Here is a 27,873-nt window from a genome sequence, read left to right as displayed (position 1 = left end):
CGCGTTCCAGAAGCCCGTGGATGCGCGCATCCACGTCTTTGCGAAAGGCTTTTTACGAGTTGAAAGGGACTGGATGTGCGGTGAAAAGATCCCTCCGCCTTCCGCGTGTTCTCGATCGATCGATGGAAAGATAATTTGATCGGAAAACGATAAAGCAGCGCCTAGCTGTGTCACGAACACAGATTTCTTTTTGATAGCAATAGTAAACATAGGGGCAAAATTGGATAGCTGCTCCGTGTACGTGCTCACCGCATCATTTTTATTTTATTTATTTCCATTTATTGTTTCGACATTACTGCTTTGTACAGGAATTATAAGAAATCTATTATTCAAAATTGCCCCCTTTAAAAGTAATATTTTCGTATTAGGGGATGTTAAACGCATAGTAATCCTTTGTCTGCAATCTTGGTTTTTTCTATTTAGTTCAAGTATTTTTACTGTTCTAGAGTTTCAAAAAATCTGGAAAAATTCAGAGTTATTTTCCAATAATTTGTTTACATTAACAAATTGTTTTTTTTAACTCAAATGTCATGAGACATTCCGGACTATACTTTCCTTTTTGCAGAAACAATCCCGCACATAGCCATACGGAAAATTATTTCCCGATTGATTTCGTTTATCTTTTGTAATTTTAAACAAAAAGTTAGCTATTTTTATTTTATTTTTTTGTTAAGAGGCTGATAGAAGTGAGTTTTTCGCACAAGAAAGTAGAAGAAAATGAATAGGGTGTCTTCGTTATTTAGAAAACTATCTGCCGTTGACAGCTGCCTTCTATTCCATTGATTGAATCTTCGGGACTCATGGCTGAAATTGGATTTGAATGTTCAGTTCTCTTTTTAGTAGCGAGGGATCATGTTATTCTCGTTTTTCAATTCATACATACAGACGGAAGTGAAGGGAGAATGCTAAACGCGAAAACTAAACAAGAAATTCAATCTTTGGTTGAAACGTACATGCACATATCGTTCTTCCAATATTGTAAATCGTATTCTAAATTACATTACATATGCACTCTTGAAAAATTCAAGAATACATTTTGCTTTACGAATATTCTCTGACATTATATTTTTGTTTGTTTAATTAGACATTCACGATTCGGTGGTACTTATGTTGTGCAGAATATGAAAGCTACTGGAGAAAATCAAATGATATGTCATAAACCGTACCAAAAAATCGAAGCATTGGAGTTTGGTCACAATAAGGTAAATTTTACGAATCAATTATTAATTTATAATTAGCTTTTTCCCCATCTTCTTACTGAAAAGATATAATGTTGAAATAGTTCTGACCATGAGTTATATGAATTATATGAATGAAATCGTCGAATATGAAGGCATGTGTCTTTTGTAACAGAAAAGAGTGAGGCGACGCAAAGATCAAATGAGCCTGCAAGATTTCAAAGAGGAACGCACATCTGCCCTCAGCGTGCGTCTCTTTCTAAAAGAGTTTTGCGTAGAATTTCTAAGCGGGGCTTATAATCCCGTGATGAAATTCACTAGGTCTTGCTTTATCAATGATACTCACGGTCAAGCAGTGGAAACGGCTGTATACCTGTGGACCCTGCGCTTCTTCATGGAGTTCAATCGACATTATAAGTTTCAAGTGAAATATGTGAGGTAAATCTTCACGCTTCAACTTTCTCATAGCGTAGTCTACATTGTCGCATACCTCGACTAAAGAGGCAGAAAGCGAGACAGTTTACGAACTCGTTTTACGCATCGTCGCTTTCTTTTGGATCTTGTCTGCAGAGAAAATTCTTTAGCGTCCGCGCGTACAGGACCTGAACCGTCTAATTTCACGTTATGGAGTAATTTTTATGACGGGTCCGAATATGAAAATTATTAAATTGCCATTTATGTTCCGCAGGAATATCTATATTGATATTATTTTTTCGAAATAAACAATTTTTTTTATCGGAGACTTATTAAAATTTTATTTTAGATTATGAAGTTAGGTAACTGATACTGTACACTTCTCGTTTAAACAATGTTTATTAAATAGTTAGAATTCTGTTTACGATTCGTTAGCTACGTACGCTACGGGCCTGTACGATTCTCCATTTCTGTCAGATCAAATTTTATTGACAAATTGTTTGAGTGATATCGATTTTTTTTACAAATACAATATATAAGTAAAAAAATTTTATTTCTATTTTATACACTTTATACCAATAAAATTTGAATATTTCGTACTGTCAATAATCACAAATTAAAATGCATTATTTTATTTTATTATTTAGCGAAACTATATCCACAGAAGTGTTTTACCTAGTGCAAAGACAAATGGAACAATACTACGAGATGATGATAGTTGATAAAAAAAAGATACCGCTTTGGTCTCGTAGATTGCATTTGGCGTTAAAAGCATATCAGGTAGGAAATTGTACGATAATCAGCATTGCGTGTAAATGTTTCAAGAAGATAAGGAAAATATATCTCACGTTTCAGGAGCTTCTTAATACTCTTATGATGATGGATAAGAATAGAGACGATGGTGTTAGAGAATCCAGCAAGATAATTAAAAGTAATATCTTTTACGTCCCGGAATATCGTGAAACTATACTCTCTCAGCTTTTGTGCTTCGACGAGGTTAAAATGTCACGGTGAGTCAACAGAATTTCATTACCGTAATTGCCACTGTATGATATAAATTATGTAACTTTAGCTGTATCTTAATTTACTTATATGTCAAAAATTGAAAGCGGCTTTAAAAATTTTGGAAAGACTTAAAGAAATTATGAGACAAAAACTTGTCAAAGAAAAAAATTAAATCTTATTAATTTTATTTCTTATTGTTAGATATTTTAACGTCTTTTATTCCTTCGTTAGTCATTCCTTTTTTAACTCGGCAGAACATGTTGCTAATCCTTTGCGAATTCCTCACGAATCCCTTGCGAATTTTTAGTAGGTACCGCGAAAAGTTATGCGACGCGTCGTCCTACCGAACAATTCACGTCTGTATCGAATGAATTTGCGTTGTAAAAAGGAGAGAGAAGAGAGAGAGCGAGAGAACGGCTCTTTACCGAAAGTTTTATCTACCGCAGACAGATTGATTCACTTTCGGATCAATCGGTTCGACCAGCCAGGAAGCCACTTCAGCTCCCTGCGATGCCGTTCCTTTCCGACTATTTCTCTTCTTCGGCGGCTGGTGGGCTGGTCTCGGTAGCTCTCGCACCCACCCGGGTTTTCTTCCTCTCCCTTCTACGGTTCCTCGGCGGAATAAACAACTTTTATCGACCTTCCGGCCGGCGAAATGGGAAAAGGCGGTGGGCGCTCAACTTGCTACGAGTTTGACGGGTTTTGCGCGGATTTCAACGACGGAAATGTAAGGGCGGCGCGACGTACCGCAATGCCACGTTGCTGCTACTTTGACGTTACGGGGACGCTGACGAAAACAGGACGACGGTTCCGTCAAACTTTGGCTTTGATGGCGGTAGCGCGCGTTGCCGGAACTAAATTGACAAATTAATGCGCGAGTAGCGGGATTGAATTAATTTCTTGTCACAACGAAGGAAGGAAAGCGGTTTAAGTTTACCGTTAGCTTAAAACAATGTCGTTACATAAATACATCATCTTTCAGGCAATACTTAGTGGATCTTATAACGACTGTTCACATATTTCTAAAAATGCTTGAACACTTCTGTCAGAAAGGCCAACGAGCTCTCGTAGTTCAAAAGAAATCGAGGCGAAAAAGGGCTAAGAAGGGAAAAAGTAAGATCTGTTTTGCGTGTGTATTGACTGTTGAAAAAAATTTTAAACAATATGAAATTAAATTTAATATTTAAAAAATTGTTTGATTTTCTTTAAACTAGAGCCTACTCAGGAAAACGTTACTGCAGCTGCTCCCACTTTGGAAGAACGTTGGGACACTGTTAGTCCTGAATTGTCTGCTGTTATGCGCGATGCAGTTATACCTGTAGTCATGCCATTTGATGCAACCTTAGATACGCCTATCGACGATCAAAAGTACGTATTAGCATTGTGATAAATATTTATGTTATTATTGATGTTTATTGAAATGATTGAAAGTACGCGTCTACGTTTTACGGTTTTTTCTTTTGATTTGTAGGGCGGACGCCATGAAGAGGATTCAGAAATTAATGCGACAGAGAAACTTGGAACAGGCAGTTGGTCTCCTACGTGCAGCAAGGTAAGGGATTTGTTTATTTTGAGAAGCGATTCACGGAAAGTAACTCGTTGCCATGAAACTCGTGCTGGAGCGATAGTAACGTTGTTCATTGTTGTTTATTTTGAGAATCAGTTTTGCACCTAAACCGTTGTGCAATGCAATGAGTGAGCGGTTCTAACTTTTCTGTTGCTTTGTTTAACTGAGACATGCGAGAGATAATTACTTGTAAAAAAACTCACGTATAATTTCTCGCTTGTTATAACTTAATATGTTAGGCGATTAATGTATAAATTTCATGGAAATAGATTTGTAAAAGATTGTTTTTGTTTTGTTCATATACAACGGCTTTCGCCACGTTTAATTTTCAATTTACGCTATTTTATATTAAAATTAATAGAAAACTAGAATTAAAAATAATATAAAATTTACTTAATAAAAATAATATCAAAAGATTAACATTAATTTAATAGAAAGTCTTCCTCTATCTTTTTATACATTTACTCCGTTATATTTTCATGGTGAAATTTAATATTTTTTAATAACAAAGACAATTTTGAGGTAAGTCAGTTAATTACGGGGGTTGTGCGGGCTTTGTTTTGTCAAACAAAAGCGTTTATTACGTTAGGGTTAGAGGGTTAGTAAGAACACGGGATTTATTCGCGTAAACTTAATGAATTTTTGATCCTTTAAACTTTTGAAGCGTTCACACAAAGTAAGATGAATGAAAGTAATATATATATAGGTAGTAATGTATAAATAATGATGCAAATCCACATGATATTAATGCAATATTTTATCACATATGGTTATAATTGATTCTATTTTATTCATACTGTATGTGTTTTTATTTATGAGACATAATTTATGTTGTTTTTATTATTTTCATACTTAAAAAATTAATTTTTTATAAGGACAGTAAAGAAATGATCAATGAGAAACTCATTACCGTCTCGCGAGTTTTGTTGGACTGTCGTAATTCTTGTAATATATTAATTACGCTTATTGAGCTGTTTGAGATTTTTTTGGCTTTGTGCATCGACCAGTCACACGGCCAATTAACTGGTGAAAAGCCAAGCGTTTGCACTGCCGCAGATATTTACATTACATTAAATCTGAAAGGGATCTGCCGCGCTCTTGTAACGCGTCGGTATACATCGGTTCACCGGGGTGAACCGGTACCCAACCAACTCTTTGAAGTGTTCCAGCTCTAAATGTGCCTATGAGTCATGTCCCTCCGTCAACTTGTTTCTGCGTTCCACCTCGCCAACCCTTCTTGCTCTAAGGTTTAATCGCCGCTTCGATGCTTTCCGCGGGACTCGATATACTTGCTGATAAACTCCGTCGAAACATGTAAATAGATTCTTTATGCGACTCGTCTCAAAACATCTTCGTCTTTACTATATGCAGACGCATACACGGACCGCGAAGTCGTTTTCTTTATACAGAATGATTCGGCAAATACCATTAGAGAGAAACGTTTATCACACAGGGATTTCATAATCTGAAACTACCTTATCAAACTCGGGATGACATTTAAAAATAACACTGTTACATCAGGACGCTAGTTTCAAATGGAGGACACCAGAGATGCGGGGATGCTGTATCATTAATCTTTAACTTTATTAGTTCTATCAGATTGGAGTGCCGTGATATAACCGCGGGGATAAAAATCGGTTTTACCGTCGCCGCCTTCCACTATCATAAAGCTATGAAATTATAGTCCCTTCCGCGATTTTTCTTTACGCGGTATCATCGCTGCGAACTACTCCGGGAGATTGTACGTAATATTCTACCGTCCATTTTATGGGGGAGGGTAATGTTTACTATGTCCGGTACACAATGGAAGTCTGCAGGACCGTGCCCGACCTTGCGCACACAAGGGGATAAAAGTAGCAGACTGTTGACTACGGCGTATATAGGCTACGCCTAGGCGCAGACAATATTGTTAATAAGGCATTTACGGTAATACGTACCCACGTAAGACAAACAGTGTAATACCCCCGTGTTCTCTTCGCGTACACGTCTTCGTTTCTCGGTTACGGGTAGTGCTTCTGGTAATCGCGTTTCGTTTGCCTAGCAAATACTCCGTCGTCTGGCTACCGGTTTTAGCCCTCTAATTTTCCATTTGCACCGTCTGCGACCCTTCCTACCGGTGCAGTGATTTTAACTTAAGAATTGCGTAAGATGATTACGGCGAAAAAAAGAATTGATTTATGATTTTATCCACTTCGGTTTTTAAATAATCGTAGCGCAATAATAATTTTTTTTTCTTTTTTTTTTTTTTTGTAAAGCACTAGTTTGAAATTTTTATTTGCTCGTCTATGTATTTTAAGAGACATTGTGATTAATATGTAGAAGTAAAATCTACTTTATTCAAGGACGTTGGAATTTATTTGTAGAATAATTTTATTTCCTCGCGTCCAACTAGAGGGGAATAATAGAAAACAGATAAGAAGATCTCCAACCTTTAAAGAGAGATTGCTACGAGTATGACAGAGTGTAAATATATTTAAGAGCCTTTCTGTGACAATTTAATATCCGAGTCCGAAGGCTGATTCATCACTTTGAGTCTTTGCCAAGCATGAAAATGGACGTGTCGAAATTATCTATTTCATGTCTGGCAAAGCGGTATCGGCTTGTATGTCGGAACGCTGAGTCGAGAGACGACGACGACGATGACGACGACGACGACGACGACGACGACGACGACGGGCGCGGCGCGTCTGAGAGATTCCATTGTCGCGGAACTTCAAATCGAGGGATAATGGGGATTGTATGCTGCTGAATTTCTATTCAGGCAGCCAGCAGCTAGCAGCCAGCAGCAACGTCGTACGAGCCACTTCTTCCGCTTCGGGGACAGCACCCTTCCTCTTCTTTTGCGTTCTCTCCCTTACGTCTCGGCTTATTGGATTCATCTCCAACGGAGAGAATTTCGGAAAGCTTTCGAAAGTGGACCGCAGACTCTCTTGACCTGCGAATCTGAAACGCTCTATACAGCGCGAATCGAGACCAGCATATGAAACGATAAGTCTGGATTTCTTATCTAAATAGTAGCTTTAAAAATACCAATATTGAAAATGAATATCTTTTTATAAATTAAACTGTGATGATGCAAATCGATAACAGGAAAGGTACTTCTTTAATTTCAGAGAATCAAGGATTAAAGAATTATCACAAGCTTAGTTTAATTTAATATGTTTAATAAAACTGTGTGTGTGTGTGTGTGTACAATGAGAAAAATCGTGGTTGAACATTTGACATTTTATAATGAATCTTGCCCCAGATTTTAACCTAGTTTTTAATGTTTTATATACGGTAGCTGCCTGGTGACTTATCTAGCGTATACTATGTGGATTATCTGTATTCGCGTGTAAACATGAATGGCTCGTGTCCGGGCTTGATTTCAATCCGAGTCGCATATTGTAGAACGCACAAATGTGTGCCGCATGTATACGCATAAAACGAAACACGTTCTGTGTGCATACGTATCCGCGTTAGAACCGTCCATATATACGCTTCGCTTTTATATAGTACAATTGCAACTAAGTGCGATTTCATGTCAAGTGACCAAATCCAATTCTCTGGATTTTAATGCGACTCCGGCGCTATTAGGACGAAGTAAAGTAGGAACGATTTTCATTATCAATCGCGCGGTACTGTGACAATGAAGGGAAGAAGAAAAGATTTTTATCGCTATTGTTATTTTTACGGCTGAAAGCTGTGATTACATTGCAAAAGTATTGATAAAGAAGTCCGTCATAATATTATAATTTTTATTGCACTTTTTGTACATGGCGTTTTCTTGTTTCCCTTCGATTTGAATATTGTGAATGAATATTGTGCTGAGTTGTTTATAAAATCAGAGTTTTTTTATAGTTGTAATCTTTTTTAGCTGGAGTTTTTTTATAGCTTACGGATTAAACATTATTTTCATAAAATGTATAAGTATAAAATGTATAAAATGATAAGTAGGAAATATTAAAATATTTAGTTTTGTAAATATATAAAAACATTTTATAAATTTAATGTATTTAAAACTAGAATTGCGTAATAATTAGGGTAATCTAATGCAAAGAATAAAGTGTACATGTAAGGTTAATAATCTTAAAGTTTAATTGTCTACAGCAGACGGCACAAATTTACCGAGATAATTAATTAAATATATTAAGAATTTTCAATTTTATAAATATATTGCAAGAAAGCAATTATTAATTATTAAAATAAAATTTTGTGTAAAAATTAAGTTTTAAAGCTACATTGGGATGTAAATTTTTTAGTTTAAGAGAATATTTTAAAAGTGCTTATCTTTTTATGTGTTTAAAAAACTATTGTTTTTAGTGAACATAAAAAAGAACGAAGTAATGTTTGAGAGCCATCCCGTCATGTAATGTAAGGTTAAAAGTGTTCTACCATTAGCTACACCTTTCTTCAGGGCGTTTTTGAAGACGTGACTTTACCTTTGTTTCCTAGTCACGTTCGCACACGACCATCTGTTTTTTTTTTTTTTTTTTTTTTTTTTTAATTCTCATAAAGTATATAGGGTGTCTCAGACACAACTAAGCCAGCTTTCATCTATCTTGGATGTAATTTTTTTAAACGTGTGTTGAGGGGCTTATGAATTATGAGGGATTGGAAATGAATATTGGAACGTTTATATGAAGTAAAAAAAATTTTTATATAACAAATAAAATTATTAAAAATCTTGATAAATTATTAATTTTCAAAAATGTGTAAGATCGTATACGATTTAATTTTGCAAATTATTTAGTTGCTAAATTTTGCAAGAACGATTTTCTAAATCGTGAACGCATATCGTAATACATTTTGGCGATAAATTTGACAAAATTTAAATATGTAGATTAAAGCTTACTTCTTTGCTACTTTTGTCCTCGATGGTCTTTCTCGTACATTGCCTCTCTTCCTTATTTCTTCGTCCGACGGTGGCGGTGGCACTTTCCGCTTTGTAACCCTAAGATACACAGATACTTTGTAAAGGAGATGCATGTGTGTCAGTATCAACGGTGGCGTAGGTAGGTGGGTCGACGAAGAATGAGGGTTGGGTGTGAGCACTTGACGCAAGGAGTCCGATGTTGGTATAGATCGTGGTGAGGCTCTCGTGCTCAAAGGAACCTTCTACTCATTGAGTTTGCCACTCGGACTTCTCATCGTGTCGATGCACTGCTCTTTACTGAATCTTCCTTAGTCGTATAACTTGAGATAATAAATTTGCTTTATTTAATCACATCGATATTATTAACGACGTATAAATTCATTATTCTCTATATTATTTATATGATTAGGAAACTTGATTCAATGATCTCAATGATGTCACAATTTATGAGGAATGTTAAAACATGAAATAATTTTTTACAAGAAATTCAGATTTTACGAACATAATTGAAAAAAATTGCAATTTAGCTTTAGTTTTCTAAAAATTTATGTTTTTGACATTATAACAGTTCTTTTCGAATGTAATATTACATTTTTCATCTCGTGCGGTTTGCAACAAAGAGATATTATATAACGTTTGGTATATGATATATTGAACTTTGCAGCCTTATGAAATATCAAGTTTATGCAGTTTATAATATGTTATATATACGAGAATGGTACATTGTTATATATCAGAGCTAGTAAACTTGTGATGGTGTAACCTTAGCATGCTATTAAGTTGTTGCTAGGCTCCTCTTATGTCATAGTCATTAATAGTATTATATAATATTGTTAATAATATTATAATATAAAATATACATTTTACATATGGATAGTAAAAATTGACGTTATGCAATTATGTTACAGAGAGATCTGGCCAGAGAATGATTGCTTCGGAAAAGTGGACATACTTCCCGAGGAAGAATTTTTGGCTCTTCGCGAAATCTTTTTTGCAGATCTGGGAGGTGAGTAACTTAATTTTTATATATATACAGTTGTTAATGAACATTAAGCGCTTCTCAGTACCGTTCTTAAAATTATTTAAATAAATTCGCGGTAAAAATGCGAATTAACCGGATAGGAAACGAAACGTTATGTATCGACAATTACCAGCATTCGTCCGAAATGGATTTAAAACTTAGTACTTTGAAAACACGGGTCGTTAGCACTTTTCGTTTCCCTTGAGGATTGCCAGTACAACTTCAGTCTATCGAGAAACTTATATCCTCTCTGCATACATAACCCTGTGAGAAAAGAGTAGCTGCTGCTTTGCGTCCGCCTAATTATAAAGAGCAAAGTCTGTTATTAAGTTAAAGCATGGAAGTAATGAGCTGTTTTCCTTCCTTTACGAAGGAGAGTTCGTTACGACTGCTGATTTATTGAATTATAAAGTTTACTCAACATTTTAGAAGAAAAACGTGAACGTACTAACGAAACGTACTAATAATATTCATGTATTTTTCGTGTATTTTCTGTTAAGAAGACATCATAAGAGAAGGAAGATATATTAAATACATGAATTCATTCAGGGCGCGTTAGCCTTGCAGGGACGATTTGTAATAACTGGCGCATATATCACGACACAAATTTAATTAAACGCGCCGTTGGTATTCATTTCACGCGCCTAATTTATGTGTGAATAACTATGCTATTCGGTGCCGAGATTTCGCGACGATCCAAGCTCGCTACGTATTTATCTCTGTTTATTACCACAATAATAACTACTATAGACATTTTAAATCGTTTCATTTTCAACGTTACTCTTTCACAAACAAGAGCTTACTTTAATGAAAAAAAATAATTGTTTCACTTTATGAATTTATAACGCAAGTAATTTTATTTTATATAAAAATTACCTCTGTATAGAACATCATACGTAATATTCAATAATTACGTATATAATTTGTAAATTGAAGTACGTAACGCGATAGATTCCATCAAGGTCTCTTCCATAATCAAAATTTTTGAAGAAAGTAAATTTAAAAAAAGTAAAAACTAAAGAATTTCTAATTTCTGATTTATAACACTAAAATATATATATTTAAAAAATATTTTTATTAAAATTGTTTGATATTTATTTGATTTGTATAAAAGTATCGTTTAGATTTATTCATGTTGATGAATATTACCATGTTCCACTAATTTAATGTCTCGCACTACGTGTTTAACTTTCTCCCACATGTTTATTCTTCACCACGAATGTCGGTGTAATAAAGAACGTTTACGATCATGAATTACGATTCGTTGCACCGAATTCCACAACTTACAACATGACAATACTGTCATGTGCACCTCATTCTAGAATTCTACGGCAGCTGGCTGACAAAGTCGTTAAATGTTAATCTCTCTCTTTATATCCTGCCAACGTGCAACGTACGGTAGTCGTGCAGTATTCACATAGAGGGTGTTTTATATAAAACATCAGCGCCAACATTCAGACTGTTTTATTTTACGACGTGAGTACGTCTGAAGCACTCCTCCATTATCTCTACCACGCGTCAGAAATCTCGCGCACAATCTTTATGCGTTAACCGATTACCCTTGCTTTTTTTTCTTTCTCTAGAGAAATGATTTTCAAGAACGAACTAGAGATCTCATCTTTTATTTATTTATTTATTTTTTTCAAGTGCATTGTAGTGCATTGCGAGAGTTACTGAAATTTTAACATTAAATATTTATCATAACTATCTAAAGTAAAAATTTGAGCGTTTACTATTTTATTTTTAAATCGTCAAAGCTCTCGTGGAGACAGAATTTAATTTCTTAAGTCTCTCCGAAAATTTTATATTTTTACTTTGTTTTTTTTTTGTTTTTTTTTTGTTGTATGATATATTAAACAAATATTTCGTTTGATACTATAATAATAATCGCATTTATCGACATAAGGAATTCGACGTTACAATAAAAGAAGTTTTTTCTGCAAATAAAGCCAAGTATATTTCGGTGTCTCGGTGTATTGTATGGCTTTCGTCGCGGGTAAGCGAAATCAGTCTATCCGAAGCTTTTAGCTTCGTCGATTGAAGTTGTTTTTCCGCTCCGGTTGCCTCGGCACACACACTTCCGAATGGCTGTACCTCGCGACTCGGCCATATCCCGATGGCTTTGCATACGCTGTACATAATAGAGTATCTGTTTCGCGTTGATAAAGCACACCCCGGAAATTGCCGGGTGATTCGCGAGACAAGCTGTTTCTAACTTACACTTCGCAGGAAAATACGAAATCCGTCAGAGTAGTACGTTTAATCTGCGTAATAACGTACGCGTAACGTTTTAATTATTGCTAATGTTATCGCAATCCCTTTTATACGATAGGCAAATTTATTACATTGATTTCCACAGTTTAAAATTATCATCCACCGAATTTTCCAGGATTCGGGGAAGTAAATTATTTCGTCGTGGAAGTTCTATTCTTCGTCTCTAAATTTTGCACGGAAATAACGACGGAGAATTTTGATCGTAGTGTTTTTACATGTTCGGGGTGACAACTTAGACACGTAGATGCTCTTGGAGTAAACTGTCCCTCGGACTTATTAATGATTCGACGGGGAAAATAGCTTTACGATAACTTCGTAGAAAGGAGGGCAAATCGAGAGAGGAACAAACGATTATTTGTCATCCGTGACAGGGATACTTCATCAACAGCATTTATAAATAATCGCGATCAATATCAGAGTGGTTTCGTAGAATACCGGAAGGCTTTTATTTATTCATGTCTGTCTACGAGTAGAACGGTACTGGCTGCCATGTATAAAGTATACGCGTTTCATCGACTTGCTCAGTACCGACTATGAGAATAGGGGTGGAGAGGAAGATGTGCTGTACTTCGGCACGATTTTTCTCTTCTCTCCGCTCGATTCCAACTTGTTAGACCGAATGGGTGATGGATGCTCGCGTGTAGTCAGCCCATGTGTTCTTTTCTCCTCGAAGTCGAAGGTTTGATGAATGAGGGTCGAATTGAAAAGTCTTTGGCGGGGAACGTCTGAAGCGCAGCGACGAAATTTGCATGCCCACGGTCGTACGAGGGCGGTCCCTCCATTTGTACACGTTTGGTTAACTATCGCGCGGGGATCACGGATTTTCTTATTGTATCGGTACTCATGAATTTCTCGATGTTAGCGTGGCGAAATTGATTTTTAACGTAGAGTCTCGTTACAAAAATAAATTCACAAACGCTACCATTCTATTTACATCCTCCGTGCTGAAGTATTAATGTAAAATCTTCTTTTACTCATAAAAATGCGTACGAGTAGCGTAAAGGGTGGTCGTCATTTCCCGTATTTCACAAGTATACCGAACGCTCGGCTAGATCTATAGATCTTTTCACTGTCCCCACTTATCGAGTTTGTACTGCCATAATAACTTTTCTTATTTACCGTAATGCGGCAGAAAGTCATCTCTGACATTTCCTGGAAAAGTACTATGCACCTAAAATACGTAGATTGAAGGCGCCGGATCTCGGCTGTATGTCGAGAAAGAGGAGAAGTGGCTTCGAGAGGTATGAAAGAACTTTTATCGGGGTAGAAACTTCGTCTTCCTCCCGAGCGGCGTGAAGCCGTAGGAACGAACGGGAATTATTTAGTACAAGACGCAGGGTAAACAACAGATGTACTACCAACATTTGTTCCGAGTTTTATTCTTTTTCGCGCAACTTTTGAAACGACCCTCTGACGATTCTCCTCTTGTACGCTCGGTAGAATGAAGATGTTATCGGAAAATATGCATTATTCGCAATCAGCTTGTAGTCGGCGTTGTGTTGCGTATACCGATTGTAGGAATTGAAGTTAACGAGCAATGGTGGGATTGGCGTTTAGAGTGTAAATCCCCATAGCTTCTGAATTCTTTACAGCCGACTAAGCTCGATTGATTATTTTTTGCTTTTTTTGTTGTTGCATCGATATTATTATTCTCTCTCTCTCTCTCTCTCTCTCTCTCTCTTTTTTTTACTTCGTTATAGCGAATGGTAATCAGATCGAAACGACATTCCGGGGGGATTTGAAGCAAAGCGAGGGCTGAAATTTACATCCTCTGCCGGCGATCGCTCGAGCTCGAGCGATCGCTACCATATGTTTGCATTCTCGCTGCGTCCTTCCTCCATCTCGGGACATCGCTCCTCGAGGTAATTCCGACAGAATCGTTTGCTACGTTCGCTTTTCCTCGATTAAATCGCAATGGAATGTTGTATTACCTCGTGCAATTTCGGAACAGGCCAATGTCGCGTAATGTCCCTTGTTGGATTTGTTGACTTTTCAAAAATTTTTATGTTTCCACGGGGAGAGAGAGATCTTGGTTTGTGGAATCAGTGCAGTAGAATCTATAATCTTGTTTTTTTTTTATTTTTTTTTATTTTTTTAGTTTTCGAAGGTTAGGTATATAAAAAGCGATGTTAAAAAAATTGTATTTGAACGACTTTCAGTGCGTTTAAATACACATCTCTTTTTGAGAAAAACCTTGCTTGGACAATCGATCGCTCCGTTACATATTTGTATTTTCCCCGAGCAGTCTCTACTTTTTTTTTTTTGTCACGTGATGTATATAAATTTCCGAATGAATGATAAACGCGAATTTAAGAATCTTTAGAATGAAACTTCTTATATGAAGATGTACTCGAAGCGTTTGTACTCGAGCGTCACCCGGGGTATCGAGTGGAGCGTTCAGAGGGTGCTTCAGCCCGACATTTAGCGGTGTTTCGGTATCGAGGAGACAACCGCGGCGCGTTAATGTTTCCTTTTTGTCGTTTTCCCCAGCGTCGACGATATGATAGCCTCTTCCCTAACGACGTATAGCCATTAATATGCAAAAGCGGTGCTCAACGAGTTTATTCATTTCATCATGCCCTCCCCTGCCGCTCGTTTTCCCTTTCCCTTTCTTCATCGGCGGTGGATATTTTATCTACACCGTTCTTGTTCAAGCATACCTTGGGAGATATTCATGTGAAATATATCCGCCGGCTTTCCTCATTCTTCCGGCCTCTGAGCCCCGTCCTGTGGAGAATCGGCAGTTAAAAAGAAAGAAAGATAACCAAGAGGGTGAATGTTACCCCCGCTATCTGAAACTGTTATAGCTGTGCTATACAAATGACACGCAGGGAGCAGGGGGGAAGGGTACATCGAGGGCACTTTAGCCCTACGTAAGCTCCTATGGCAGCTCTCCCTCGGTGGTAGTTAATGAAGTTATGATTGAAGGTTAAATTCCATGAAATTGCCTCGGTTAACGGCTATGCTTTCACCATGAATGCAAATCAATGTTAAAAATTCGCGCGCGAAGGCAATGAACATCGTCAACGTATCTGGCCGGGATTTTTGTGAAATTTTTACGTTTTGCAGCGGCTACGGGAAGTGTACATATTGAGATTATGGTTTCGAAAATATTTGAATATTTGTATTAACACTAGTAGTGAAATTTAAACTTTGCCGGGCAAATATAGAAGCACATTTATCAGATTAAAAAACAAAATTCCAACGAACATAAAAACACCGAGCGATAGTATTGGCATCGCTGTGTTTTTTTTATAACTTCCGTTAATTTTCTTTTTTTTTCTCCTAGGGGAAAAAAGCTTTTATTTACGCGAATCTTGAAAATGTAAAAAATTATCGCAACACGACTGGAATCTTTGAACGTATTTGAAGCTTGACATTACTTTGACAACGGATGCGCGAAAAGAATTGTTAATCGCATTAATAATTGATCACCGCAGACGACGAATTAAACCAGAGATTGCATAGATCGCTGACTGACATTTCGTTTCCCGTTGCCCGTGCTGTTCCCGTCTCGCACACACCCTTTGTGCGCGTCGCACGACGAGCCCTGCCCGCCGGCGTGCGATGCGATTAAATAATAATGCATTTACGAGTTGCGTAGAAATTGAATAACAGTCGTGCTTGAATAATACAGATATGTAAATGGGCCGGGATGGCCCGGGATTCAGCTCTCGACGGGGGGAAGGGTGTGCGCGGGTGCAGACGGGATCATTTATATTGTAACTCCGGTGCGCTCTGAATCTCTCTCTCTCTCTCTCTCTCTCTCTCTCTCTCTCTCTCTCTCTCTCTCTCTCTCTCTCTCTCTCTGCTCTCCCCCTCCCCTCCCTCTCGCTCTCGCTTCGCGACGCGCCAGATGCGTCTCACTTTCTCCGCCGTTTCTTCTTTCGTATTCCATTTATCGGCTTTCACCTGCACCTATTCTTACGAGCAGCCAACCTCTCCTCCTCATCTTTGCTTTTCGCCTCCTTCCGCCTCCCCCCCCCCCCTCGCACTCTGTTTGCCTTTCATGTTCGTCTACGACGGAGTTCCCGTTTTATGCGCTCGTTAAGTATTTTCCATGATTTCTATGTTTTATTGTTTGTACGAATCCTTTTATCCGGCTTTTCTTCTTGCCAGAGAGACATTTCCTCGCGCTCCGTTACATTTTACGCATAGTATCTTTTATCACCGGGATTTCAGATTTTTCTGTATTCCCTATCGCATCTCTCCTCTTTGTGTTTGCGAGCGCCTTAGCACTTATCAAAAAATAAAAAGGTCAGGTCGGATATTCGAGTGTAGCGACGCGTGTACCGTGCTGCGTGAAACTCGCGATTCGTATATCCCCAATAGTCGGAGGGGGGGGGAGGGTAGGAAAGCTGGTGATGCACTTCGGGCTTGAAATCTTGTGTCGGTGTTTACCCGACGTATCCGGGGCATGATCCTTTGGGGGTATCCGCAACTCCATTGCAAATCTCATAAATTACGCGTATCCGGCAATTCTCGTGCGCCGTCTCTGCGTCCCTACCTCAATCGGTATGCTACAATCACAAGCGAGCTAGAATATGTTCCTCCGGGCTAATGCGGACGTAATGTCCCGCGAAACAGAGTTACCGCGGTCGGTGCCACGACGAATGGTAACATCCAACGACGTTCCGTCGTTGCACGTGCCTTTACCTTGAGCGTCCATCCTATATACGCGCGCGGTCCCCGGCAGAATATTCAGAATCGGATTTTGTGTGTCGTACTAGAAATAACTGAAATTTCCGCAGGGCGCGGAAGCCGCCGCGAGACGAGCGAGCTCTCCGCAGCTTTAATAACTGCTTAACGGATTTTGCTGTGGGTTATTCGATTGCCGCGGAAATTCGAGAGATTGTGGCCCAGGCCACGGCGGCGGCGGCGGCGGTTTCATCGCCCGGTTCTTCCCGACCTCGCGTGTGCCTCGCCCGCAAACGGTGGCAAACTAAAACCCGTTTGTTGTTGAGTCTACGTGGTCCATGAAATATTGTGAAATTGGAAAATTGGGGAAATGTCTGCGCTCGAGACTCTAGACCGCGACACGCGATAGGGTATTTTGATTAACGTATTTACGCGTCTGGTCTGTCGCAGGAATTTTATTTTCTTTTCGGTTTGCGGTTTATATATATATTTTTTAATGATATTTACTCGTGAAATGTACATTTTTATTATCGCTCTTTTCTCTTCTACAAAGTCTTATTGTCATATTTTAGAAACGATATTAGCACGTGAAAAATTGTTCAGTTTAAAGAGCGGTATGAAATTTGCATTGGCTACCTGCTGCGTGTCTTTTCCCGGATAAATTTTATTCTTTTCCTAGATGAATTTTCTGCGAGCGTGTATGCTCGCTTGGGACCACAGGATAGAACTATTGCTGCCATCAAAGCCGTTCCTCTTAGCATTTTGCAGCACCCCTACGGGTACTCCTTCCCTTGCGAGATCTCGCCAGAAAATTGAATTCGGATTGATGCTGTGTGCTGAATGCGCGTCGGATTTATTTATTTCATGATGAGGAGTACGCAAGGGGATGAAAAAGAGAGAGATAGAGAGAGAGAGAGAGAGAGTGAGTGGAGCGCGTAGCTAGGCGCGATTCCGCGTTCTCGAAAATCAATGAACTCGATAACCAATTATCGTCTCTTTTTTTTTACGGTTCGCAACTGAAACGTTTTATCGCGACATTCTAAGTGATCGACTATATGTATGCAAATTGCCGCAAAGCTTAATCCTCCTTCGAATGGCAAACCGTAAACTACTGTGAATTTGGTGACAATTTTTCGTTATCGGCGCTGTCCGATGCACTTCGACAAGCTATCGAGATTATTCGAGTTATTTTTAGAACGCAGAGAAATTTTTGTTCAAAGAGATGGATTGGACAGTGCGAAAATGAGTTAACTAAAAAAAAAAAGAGGAGACAACAATTTTGAGTAAATCAAGTTTATAGCTCAACAAACTATCAAAAATCAATAACATGTGCTTACACAGCTATTTTTTATACGTTTTTGTGTTTTCTAAACAATATGCAGCTTACGACTCGTGCATCTTTTTTCAGTACCGAACACTTCATGCCATTTTTTGCTATCTGTTATATAATCTTATTCCTATCGCACATTTTAATATTTCGAAGATTATTTAAATTTTGATAAACATAGACACCAAAGTTTTTAAATTATAAACAATAAATGGGATTGAGAATACTGCACAGAATTTTTTAATCTATATTTGCAACTAGTGCAAGGAAAACATTAAGAAAATAGTTTAACGTGCTTTTGAATGTGCTCATAGAATTTATCGAAATTTAACACGTCTGTGGAGTAACCAATATGTAATAAACGCATTTTTTTTATTGTCAACTAAATGTGTTCAAAGGTAAAATAAGAGGTAAAATCAGCCCTTGAAAATTTGGCTAAATTTTGATTTTTGGCTGTAACTTCTGATCAAAGTTTAAAAGCGTAATGTCGCGAATGCATGTATCTAATTTTAAAAGCTATCCACTAATGTAAAAACTTTTTATAATTGAAAAACGAAATTTGTCACTTTTCGAGGGCTGCTTTTATCCCTTAAATATGCTTGGCTGTCGATGCAAAACATACGTGTCTATTATTTTTGAATACTTTACAGATGTATTGAGTTTCAATAAATTTCGCAAGTAACACAAAGGCAGGTTTACTCGTTAGCTTTTTAAGCTTTTAGCGGATTATTCTTGTTGAAAAAAGAAAAATTGAGAATCCGAGCGTCAGGTTTCATGCCTAGTTGATGTTAATTGGAGCTGTTTGTTGGATATATTACATTTTGAAATCGTTAGAATTCTACGTGATATTATTTAAACCACGTCTATCATTAGCTGTCGCGCCTCAAAAGGAAGCAGTCGCGGTAAGCACGTCTTAATGACTTCTCGACGATGCAATTATGTTCTCGTTCTCGCAAAATGACGTGAGATAAATTTAAATGCGTATCTGCTCGGCACGATGCCACTCCGGTAAATGCGGGAGAGAGCTACCGGCGAGAGGATGAAGTTCTGATATGAGAGCGAAACAGCTCCGTGCTTTTTTTTTTTATCGCGATCCACCACGTCTCGTAATAAAAGCAAAACGCAGATAAACGGCGGTGTGGGCATCGTCCTCGATGATCTATATTGAAACGGAATTGCATCGCAAAAAGATAATGCATTCCTTTCGAGCGTGATTGCCACTAACGTCACTTTGGAAAGACATCTGCGCAGTTAATGATATCTCGGAGGAATATCGAGCCGATATGCGATGAGAGTTTGATTCCTTTTTTATTAGATCTTTATAGATAAACGCGCTCGATACTCTCGCTTCAAAGATTCTCGCCGTAAAGTACTAATGGACGTTAAATTAAATCTTGCGTTTAACAATCATGCTAAGCAGCTACAATATAAAGAATAAGATTCTATTACCGTGAAGTTTTATATTTTTAATGTAAACTGTTTGTCTGAATTTGATTAATTGTGTTATATTTAACATTATTTTGTTTATATTTATGTATTCGACATGCGAGACGGTATTATAGTACTATCGATTTATATATCAACGTTAAATATATAAGTGCAAGCGTAGGAAGCTGACGTTGCACTGGAAAGGTTTATCATTAACTATCGGATAATGCGATCATATATTTTCATAGGCAAGGCAGTATCATTGCCTTATCTGCCGAGAATTTCTTCGAGAAGCACGATGCATCGCGTGTAAGTGACCGCGGATGTTAATTTATGGGCTGAATAACGACTTTCCGATCTTGGATACTTGCCATCGCGCGGGACTTTAAGCGAGGGCGGTTTTACTGCGTGGAATAAATTTCCGGTAAAGTACGCGACCTGATCCATAAAGTAAGAAATCTCCGATAGGCGCATCCCTGGCACAGTAATTTCACTTTCTTTACGGTGTTTCCTCCTTCTCCGTCATTTTTCATGGGGATAATTTCGTTATACTGGAAGATTTAGGTCGATGAGCTTGTACGTCTTATTCCTATTCCAATTCGACGATAATTGAGATCGTACAATGATCGATGCGCCACAGGAAAGGAGAATCGGTAGGAAAATTGGTAGGATTTGGAGAAACTGATTTTCATTCCTACACGTCTTTTAAGAGCAGTAAAATACAATTTTATTTTAGTTATTTCTCACAAATCGTCCTCCATTGTCTGCCTTGTGAGGGATCAAAATAATGGCGATTTTCGCAAACGGCACTAAAAGAAGGAAAATGACGCTTTTGTGAACCGTGAAGAGATGTCAGCGAAAGTCACCGGGGCAGCTCGTTAAGCCGACGAACGGTGATTCGTCCGATTTGGCAGAAAATCAATGACGACCTGTCAATAAGCAGACGTCTGCTTTCCGCTTCTATCCTCCATAATCTTCGTGCGGCGGGTCGAATAAAGCGTGGCTCCCTTTTTGTAGAATATAGAGAGAAAGAGAGAATCTGATGAAATCTGGCACAGACGCACGGTTGTCTCTCCTAAAATTCCATCCCGCGCCCCGTTCGCGACGGGATCATAGAGTATTTTGATATTGCGTTTGGTGCATCGAAAATATTATTATTTGCATAGTAAGCATATCGATGTCACTCGGAGGTTTCTCCCCATGAATTTCTTTTATATCTAAAATTCCAGCGATAAATATATCCTTTTCCATTAAATAGAACTTATTCGAAAGCTACTTTACCTTTTCTAAGACAAGACCGTTCACTTTCAACCGTCTTACACCTGACAAGCCGTTAAATGTTAATATTTCTTGTATATAATGGATAATTTCCTTTATCCCCGGAGAAATAATTCTTATTACAATTTGACGGGTTATTTATTCAAGCAAAACATTTAACAAGGACTTCCTGGACTCGTTTGTGTTACCAACAAAGTACAATCTTTTTTTCTACAGTTTATTTTATTGATTTTACAAACTAACAAATCCATTTTCGTAATTAAAGTATGTGTACTAATGCATTACAGATCAGATTTTATGTAGAAAAGGTAGAAAAAAATCAGAAATTTTCTTTATTTGCTTTTAGACTTTTAAATGGCATCTGGATTATGGCATTTTTCCTTTCAACTCGTAACAAAGTTTGCTTCATATAAAAATCTTATAGCTTGTACTTGCAAAGTGGGGATAATTAACTGTGAGTTACACGAGAAAGCCTAAGTTCTTAAAATTAGGTAAATATTTATGAAAGATTAGCTGGAATAATATTTGTGCATATGCATGTGTGCAATATTTATGTTAGTAGTAATATACAGTGGTATATTGATGTTTCGTAAACCATTGTATGTACGATGTATATATGTATTGTAATTTACATTGGTAAGTCGTGTTCAATAGGCAAAACGGACGACTTCAACATCCCCTTAAGGGAATCCTAAACTGACGGAATTATCGACATTACAGGGAACAAAAGTTCCCCGAGTGAGCAATTAGTATATCTCCAAATTGGCTCCATAGAATTGCCAAATTTGTTGTATTTGAAGTATACACAAGAATAAATTGCGAGATACTCAACTTGAACTTGAAGAATGAAACAAAAATCAGAAACACAACTAATTTTAAAATCTTTAACACGCATCATACGTTTTAATATTTTTTTCTTGAAGCTCTCAAGTTGTGAATGTTTCGCGATTTCTTGTATTTTACACATGTGAAGAGTTTTTAGTTTCCGTAAAAGCAATTTGGAAAAATTTGTAACCCTGCAATGTTGGTAATTCCGTCATATTAGGATTCTCTTGAGAAGAGACAACGAAAGACAACGAGGAAGCATTAAATATAGTTAGAAACGCGTGGCAACTGTCTTATTACCTTTTTTTTTCCTTTTCTCGCTTTTATGAGAAGATTACTCTGGCGAACATTAAACGCAAATACTCGTTTTGGCGTTACTTATCGGGATTCTTGATTACGTTCGGGGTCTGAAAGAAGTTGTACAAAGCACGACAAGTCCACTGCGAAATTGTATGTAAATTAAAAGGCAGACGGAAAAGCGAAGAGGGACGTAAAAAATGTTATTGCGGTTTTTGGGGGGGCAGTCGAGTCGGATTGGCGCCGGGGGTTTCGAGATTGAACGAGCGACTTAGGGAGTTCTGTTAGAAGTCAAGTCTGGGCGGGATGGTAACGCAGCGACGCGAGGGGATAAAGGAAAAGGAGAAAAAGAAACTCGTTTCGCGTAGATTTGGTTAGATAATCCCCTATCGGGCGCGAGAGAAAATGGCTTCCGTGATAGAAAACGTTGAAATACGAAGAATATTAATTTTGCGCTTGTAATTGCGTTTTAAACGGATTTCCTTGATCGCATCATACAAATCTTTATTCGAATTGGATCGAGGATTGAGTTTTTTATCTTAGATAATTGTCCAATATTGATTGGGTGTCGGGCTAATTGCGATTTGGACTTTTTATGCAGCTTAGCAATTTATTTATTAAATAACCATATTTCTCGAAGGGCTCGTGTACCAGCCGTTTTAATAGCTGATGGAGTTTAATTGATGACGTGGCTTCGAGGAAGAACTTGTGAGAGAAACTTCCGTATGTCGACTTTCTCGATTTATTCGTTGAAAAGACGCGGTTAATTAATATGATAATGCTCGAGCGGAGAAATTGATTTTTGTCATCGGCTATCCTTTGTGTAACCGCTCCGTCGAAATCGCTACTCGAAATCCGGCTGGATCAGATACTCGCGGCGTCAGTTAAGAGCAACATCCTATAAATAAACACACGTACACGATATACCAGGCAGTTCCCAGGGCGAAATTTCTCCTTCGTGATTGCGTTTGTGGGCTGCACCTACGTAATCCCGCAATCTTCACCTGTCGCACCGTGCCGCTTTGGCAGAGCTCGAACCAATTATCTGTGTTGCCTTTGATGTCGCCCACCTTTCGCGGATGTTTGCGCCAAACAGTGCCGGGCTCTCCTTGACAAAGGATCTTTCTGAAAATTCTGCGAGTATATGCCATTCATCCGCCATTTTCTTCAATAGCTGTTTGTGTAGTCCGCGCGTATCCCGGCTTCGTTCTCCAAAGGTTTTCCGTAATCGAATGCAGAATCAAAGAGCCGCTTTCAAATTGAAATTTGTCACTCTACAGCGCGCAAAATATTAATTAAATTTTTACTGCCGCGTCGCCTATCGTTCATACGCGTCAAAAAAAAAAAACGAATTATTGCGATCGATCGAATGCTGCCAGCTACGTGATTTATTAATTGACGAAACCGACTCCGATAACGACGTAATCTGGCGATTTGCGTAATCCTTTGTACGATCGGAACGAATAAGTGCTCGAAGGCAAGATCGCACGGCAGAGAAGGAAACGGGTGGGGGAGAAGCTGTAAAAGCTGTTGCGGAGCTTACTTTCATCTGATCCGTGGTTCGGGAAATCGTAAAGACTGTCCGCCACGGAGATAGCTTAAAATAGAGACGTGAGAGAGTTACAAAGTCCCGGATGAAGGTTCGCGACTTCCCGTTAGCGCGACCGTTACGGGAAATTTTTCTTGACAAGATTCTATCCCGTATTTCTTCATTGCGATGGCTATTCTTTGTGGCTTAGAAACTATAAACTTTCATGGCGCACGTAGAGTCAGTCCGGATCGTTTTGACACTCCGAAATAAATATAGAATATCTCTTAACGGCGAACTTAAACAAAGTTAACAAAAAAAGTAATTTACGATTATTTCTGCCAAGTGTGTGTGTAAAAGTAAAAAAGGTATCGATATATTTTTTGTCACAATTGGCCGCTGATACAAGTTATTTGAAATGAATAGATTGAAATAGACAATTTGTCACAATTACTATCTCGGAACGATATTTTTATTAAAGCTATTTCCCAGTTTTTCTCCGTAGGCGGGTCACGAAGCTATGAGTTCCAAATAACCTCTCGTTCGCTTTATTTTTCTGTAGTGATTTATGGGAAGATACGTTTGTATTTCCCGGAGCTTATACCTAATGTACCATGGATGTCGTATTTATAACATATATACGAATATTTTACTTACTTCGTTGCCCGTTTTCGCGGCGTCTGCGTCGAATTTATATTCGTCCTCGGCAGACTCGTTTTTGTCGCGAGGGATGCGCGAGCGAGTAATATCTTCAATATATAGATTGCAGTAACAAATAACATTTCCTACTTTAGTACAGAAACGTAAATCCTTCCACGTCAAGGCCTGATCAGGTAAGAAAATTTAATATTGCGCTTGTCTCGTCTTCATAATACGTATTAAACCTTTTATTAAAGAAGAACGAATTATTTTTATCTGCTGCAAACCCTTTTTTAAATTATTTAACACATCAGAAATTCACTGCGAACTTTATGGTTTTTTTTTTACTTCTTTTAGGAAGCATCTTTATAATGAAAATATTCTAACAACGAGTTTATTTTACGCACATTACGTATAAATATGGTAGAAAATATGTGAATATTACATAAAAAGTAGGATATATAAGAGAGAGTCATATAGAATATTCTTTTTTAAATTAATATTACTCTAACGTAAATATATAAATATATATTAAGACTTCTAATTTATACGGAACCCTTAAGAGATACGTTGTAACATGTAACTAACACAGTTGTGTACAACATGCTGTGTAGGTCCCTAGCGATCTATGCAGCACGGTTATTTAAAAAAATATATTGACACATAATGACAAAAAGTTTGAAAAAGTATTATTATGGAGAATGAAATTTGATATAAATTGCAATATCGAACAAAACAAAAATACCATTGTCGAATATTTATTTCATAAATGTTTTAATAAAACTATTATTTTTTTATTACATGATGAACAAATAACGTAAAATTGATTCGACACGAAACGTGCTAATAGAAATTTTTTTAATTTAAACGCAATTTCAACACTAACAAAAGGTAGAAAGTGTGAAAATGAATGATCTAAAAATGGAATGTAATATATGTATAATACGAGTTAAATTGTCAGGAACAATAATAAATAACACAATTGAATAAAATGCAAACTTGTTTATGTTATTTGATTTAAATACAGTTAAACATTTCTTCTTTTTTTTTGTCGTACGATTGATAGATATAAAAAATAAAATAATATTATTGCACAAACAATTAAAAATAAACAGTACAATAAAAAGACAAAATTAAAGTTTAAATCATTAAATTATTGTGTAAAATAAACATTTAAAATATTGTTTATCTTCGAGGCTCGTGCGCGTCCACTCCGCACTTGTGCGCAATAGCAGACTTTCCGCACAATGTATAATTCCATATTAGTAGTCTGTTTTATATTACCTGTCTCAAATGTAGCAAATGCATATTTATAATTCACTGATTATTTTTTTATTTATAAATATTTATAAATATTTGTTTCTTATATATTTATATGTTTATAAATTGTTTTTATTAAAGATTTATAAACTTATTGGTAAAATAATTTTTAAAAATGTTTTTATTTAGATGTTTCATAAATATTTGTTTTTGTGATTTTTTTCCATTTCTTTTCGTACTTGTAACCAATTAATTTTTAGCGTGTTCTATTTTTTTCTTTCGTTGCCGTTACGCGAGAAACCGTTTGCTGACGAAAATTAGTATCCTTCATCAGCTCCACCCCTCCAGCCTCCGATTTTATTTTGTTTTGCCGCTCTGCAAATGGCGCGGCCAAGTAATTAATAATCAGCTTCAATCGTGCGGGCCAACGTCAATTAAATTCGCGCTAAAAGCGATCTGTGAAATTTGCTAAATGTGTAACTAATCTTGAATTTTTAATATTCTCTTTGTGAAACATTTGTCATTTTTATTTAACAATTGAATAAAACAAGAAAAGTATTAATAACTACTAATTCTATTTAATAGAAAGTATTGAATTAAAAGGAATGTAAAATGGGACACACATGTGAATTTTAAGCCAAAAAGTATCTTAGGAACGATAATTTGCCGAATGTATAAATTTAATCTTACATTTTCTTAATTGATTTACGTATAATTGTATAATCAGTTAAAAATATAATTGACCATCTTTGCAAACATATTTCAGCGTAATTGCATTTTCTGCGATGTGATTCTGAATTTTCTTTCATCTTCATGCACGTTATAGTTTGAAATGTAAGGTTATAGCCGTAGTAAAACTATTCCATAATCCTGGGTACTTAAATCGGAAAAGTGCTTCGGGCATACGAGAATGGCAGTCATTTCGAGAATTTCACGATTAAAGCAATAATCACAAGTTCTCTGCAAATATTATAAGCTCGAAACGGAAATTTGGTGATGATCGTGCTATTTAGGTTTTTATTTTTTTCCGCAAAATACTTCATATTTCCTAATAAGTAACGCGTATAGCTACACATATATTTCTCCATGATCTATTTTGTGAAAGGAATAAATGAAATTTTAGCGTGTATTGTGTATTAATTATAATTAATATACGTTTATTATACTCGGCATAGTAACAATTAAAAGATCGATAGAAATGCAAATTAAAATGTGCATTAATATCAAATTTTACATATAATTTTATGCACATGAAACGTACCCTTTGAACGCACAAGAATTGAATGTTTTTTTATTTTATTTTATTTTATAGTCGCTTTTGCTTCATACATACAAGTACGTATGTCACGTGCATCATTCCGGGATTTGGTGCAATCTTTATTTGTGTTACTCTTCGGTGCTCGATATTAAAAAAAAAAAAGTCGATTCGCTTGGTTTTATCACTTGATGTATCGTTGGGCAGGTCAGGTCGTAAATATTCCTGGAGATTCCGACCTCGGACTTTCGTAATCCTGAAATATATGAGGGAATAAATCGATTGACCGTGCGTATTTTTCGTGGCTCGCCGCAATTTAACAGACGGCAGCAGTTGCATTTGCTGCAGAAAAAAAGAACGCCGGATCAAATCTCAGCTAGAAGGCGTGAAATTATCCAGATAGCGCCGGGGGCAACGTTTATTTATACCAGGAGATTTTTCTTAGTCTTCGTGTTCAAATCTGCATACCTATATATTTTAACAAGAATGGTATGTGCGCGCGCGCTTAACGTTTGGCTCGGTGTTACGTGCAATCAGTAATATATTCAGAAATTGTTTAGTTCATCTGTAATTTATAACATACGTAACGTTTTATTGTCTTGACGCCGACGATATCTGTTTACAGATCAAATAATAGTAATTTTTTCTTTAATTTTAAATAATTTGCCTGAATAACATGCGCACACAGCTATTAATAATTTTAAAACAGCGGTATCTAATCTAGTAATAATTTACATTGGGTTTTAAAAATGCAATAGAAAGCATAAATGTACCGCTGGACGTATTACAACAAAGGTCAAAAGCATAAAGTGTATCGACCACTCTATCCGATAAAACCATGTACGTGACAGTAAATCTGTGGTTAGCGGGATCACCGTTGTAAACGTGGTCGCCATTTGAATTACTGGCATGTGTGGAATTGTTGAAACGGCCGTTACGACGTACTCTCTTTTACACAGTAATGGTAATCCATTAATAGAGTGCGGGAAATCGCGCTACTTATTCAGACATAATGAATGTTCTTGCAAAAGTGCGGATCAATTTATTTTAATCGGGCTTTATGTGGATATCATCCACATCTGTT

At 37.1% G+C, this 27,873-nt stretch overlaps 1 protein-coding gene and 1 long non-coding RNA gene across 3 annotated transcripts in view; one reads left to right on the top strand and one right to left on the bottom strand.

The window, feature by feature from the left end:
- The window catches only part of LOC105836196 (protein timeless homolog), a 115,748-nt gene that overhangs the window by 5,798 nt on the left and 82,077 nt on the right, over positions 1 to 27,873 (top strand). Inside the window, exons 7-14 of one of the 2 annotated variants that reach the window (XM_012680062.3) lie at positions 1,085 to 1,202; positions 1,354 to 1,616; positions 2,240 to 2,372; positions 2,448 to 2,602; positions 3,580 to 3,710; positions 3,812 to 3,965; positions 4,069 to 4,149; positions 9,928 to 10,025. In XM_012680062.3, coding sequence (XP_012535516.2) covers positions 1,085 to 1,202; positions 1,354 to 1,616; positions 2,240 to 2,372; positions 2,448 to 2,602; positions 3,580 to 3,710; positions 3,812 to 3,965; positions 4,069 to 4,149; positions 9,928 to 10,025 — 1,133 coding nt within the window. Of the gene's footprint in view, positions 1 to 1,084; positions 1,203 to 1,353; positions 1,617 to 2,239; positions 2,603 to 3,579; positions 3,711 to 3,811; positions 3,966 to 4,068; positions 4,150 to 9,927; positions 10,026 to 27,873 lie in introns of both variants that reach the window. The other variant, XM_036290528.1, reaches the window with a different exon arrangement.
- On the bottom strand, positions 4,062 to 9,888 carry LOC118646819. The gene is made up of 2 exons (XR_004964251.1): positions 8,999 to 9,888; positions 4,062 to 7,107 (listed from the first exon to the last, which is right to left on the bottom strand). It is a non-coding gene; the product is annotated as an uncharacterized LOC118646819 (long non-coding RNA).

This window comes from Monomorium pharaonis, chromosome 8 (genome assembly GCF_013373865.1).
Source record: "Monomorium pharaonis isolate MP-MQ-018 chromosome 8, ASM1337386v2, whole genome shotgun sequence".
Lineage (NCBI taxonomy): Eukaryota > Metazoa > Arthropoda > Insecta > Hymenoptera > Formicidae > Monomorium > Monomorium pharaonis.
The sequence above is the reverse complement of the archived record's forward strand: the minus strand, read 5'-3'. Positions and strand labels throughout refer to the sequence as shown.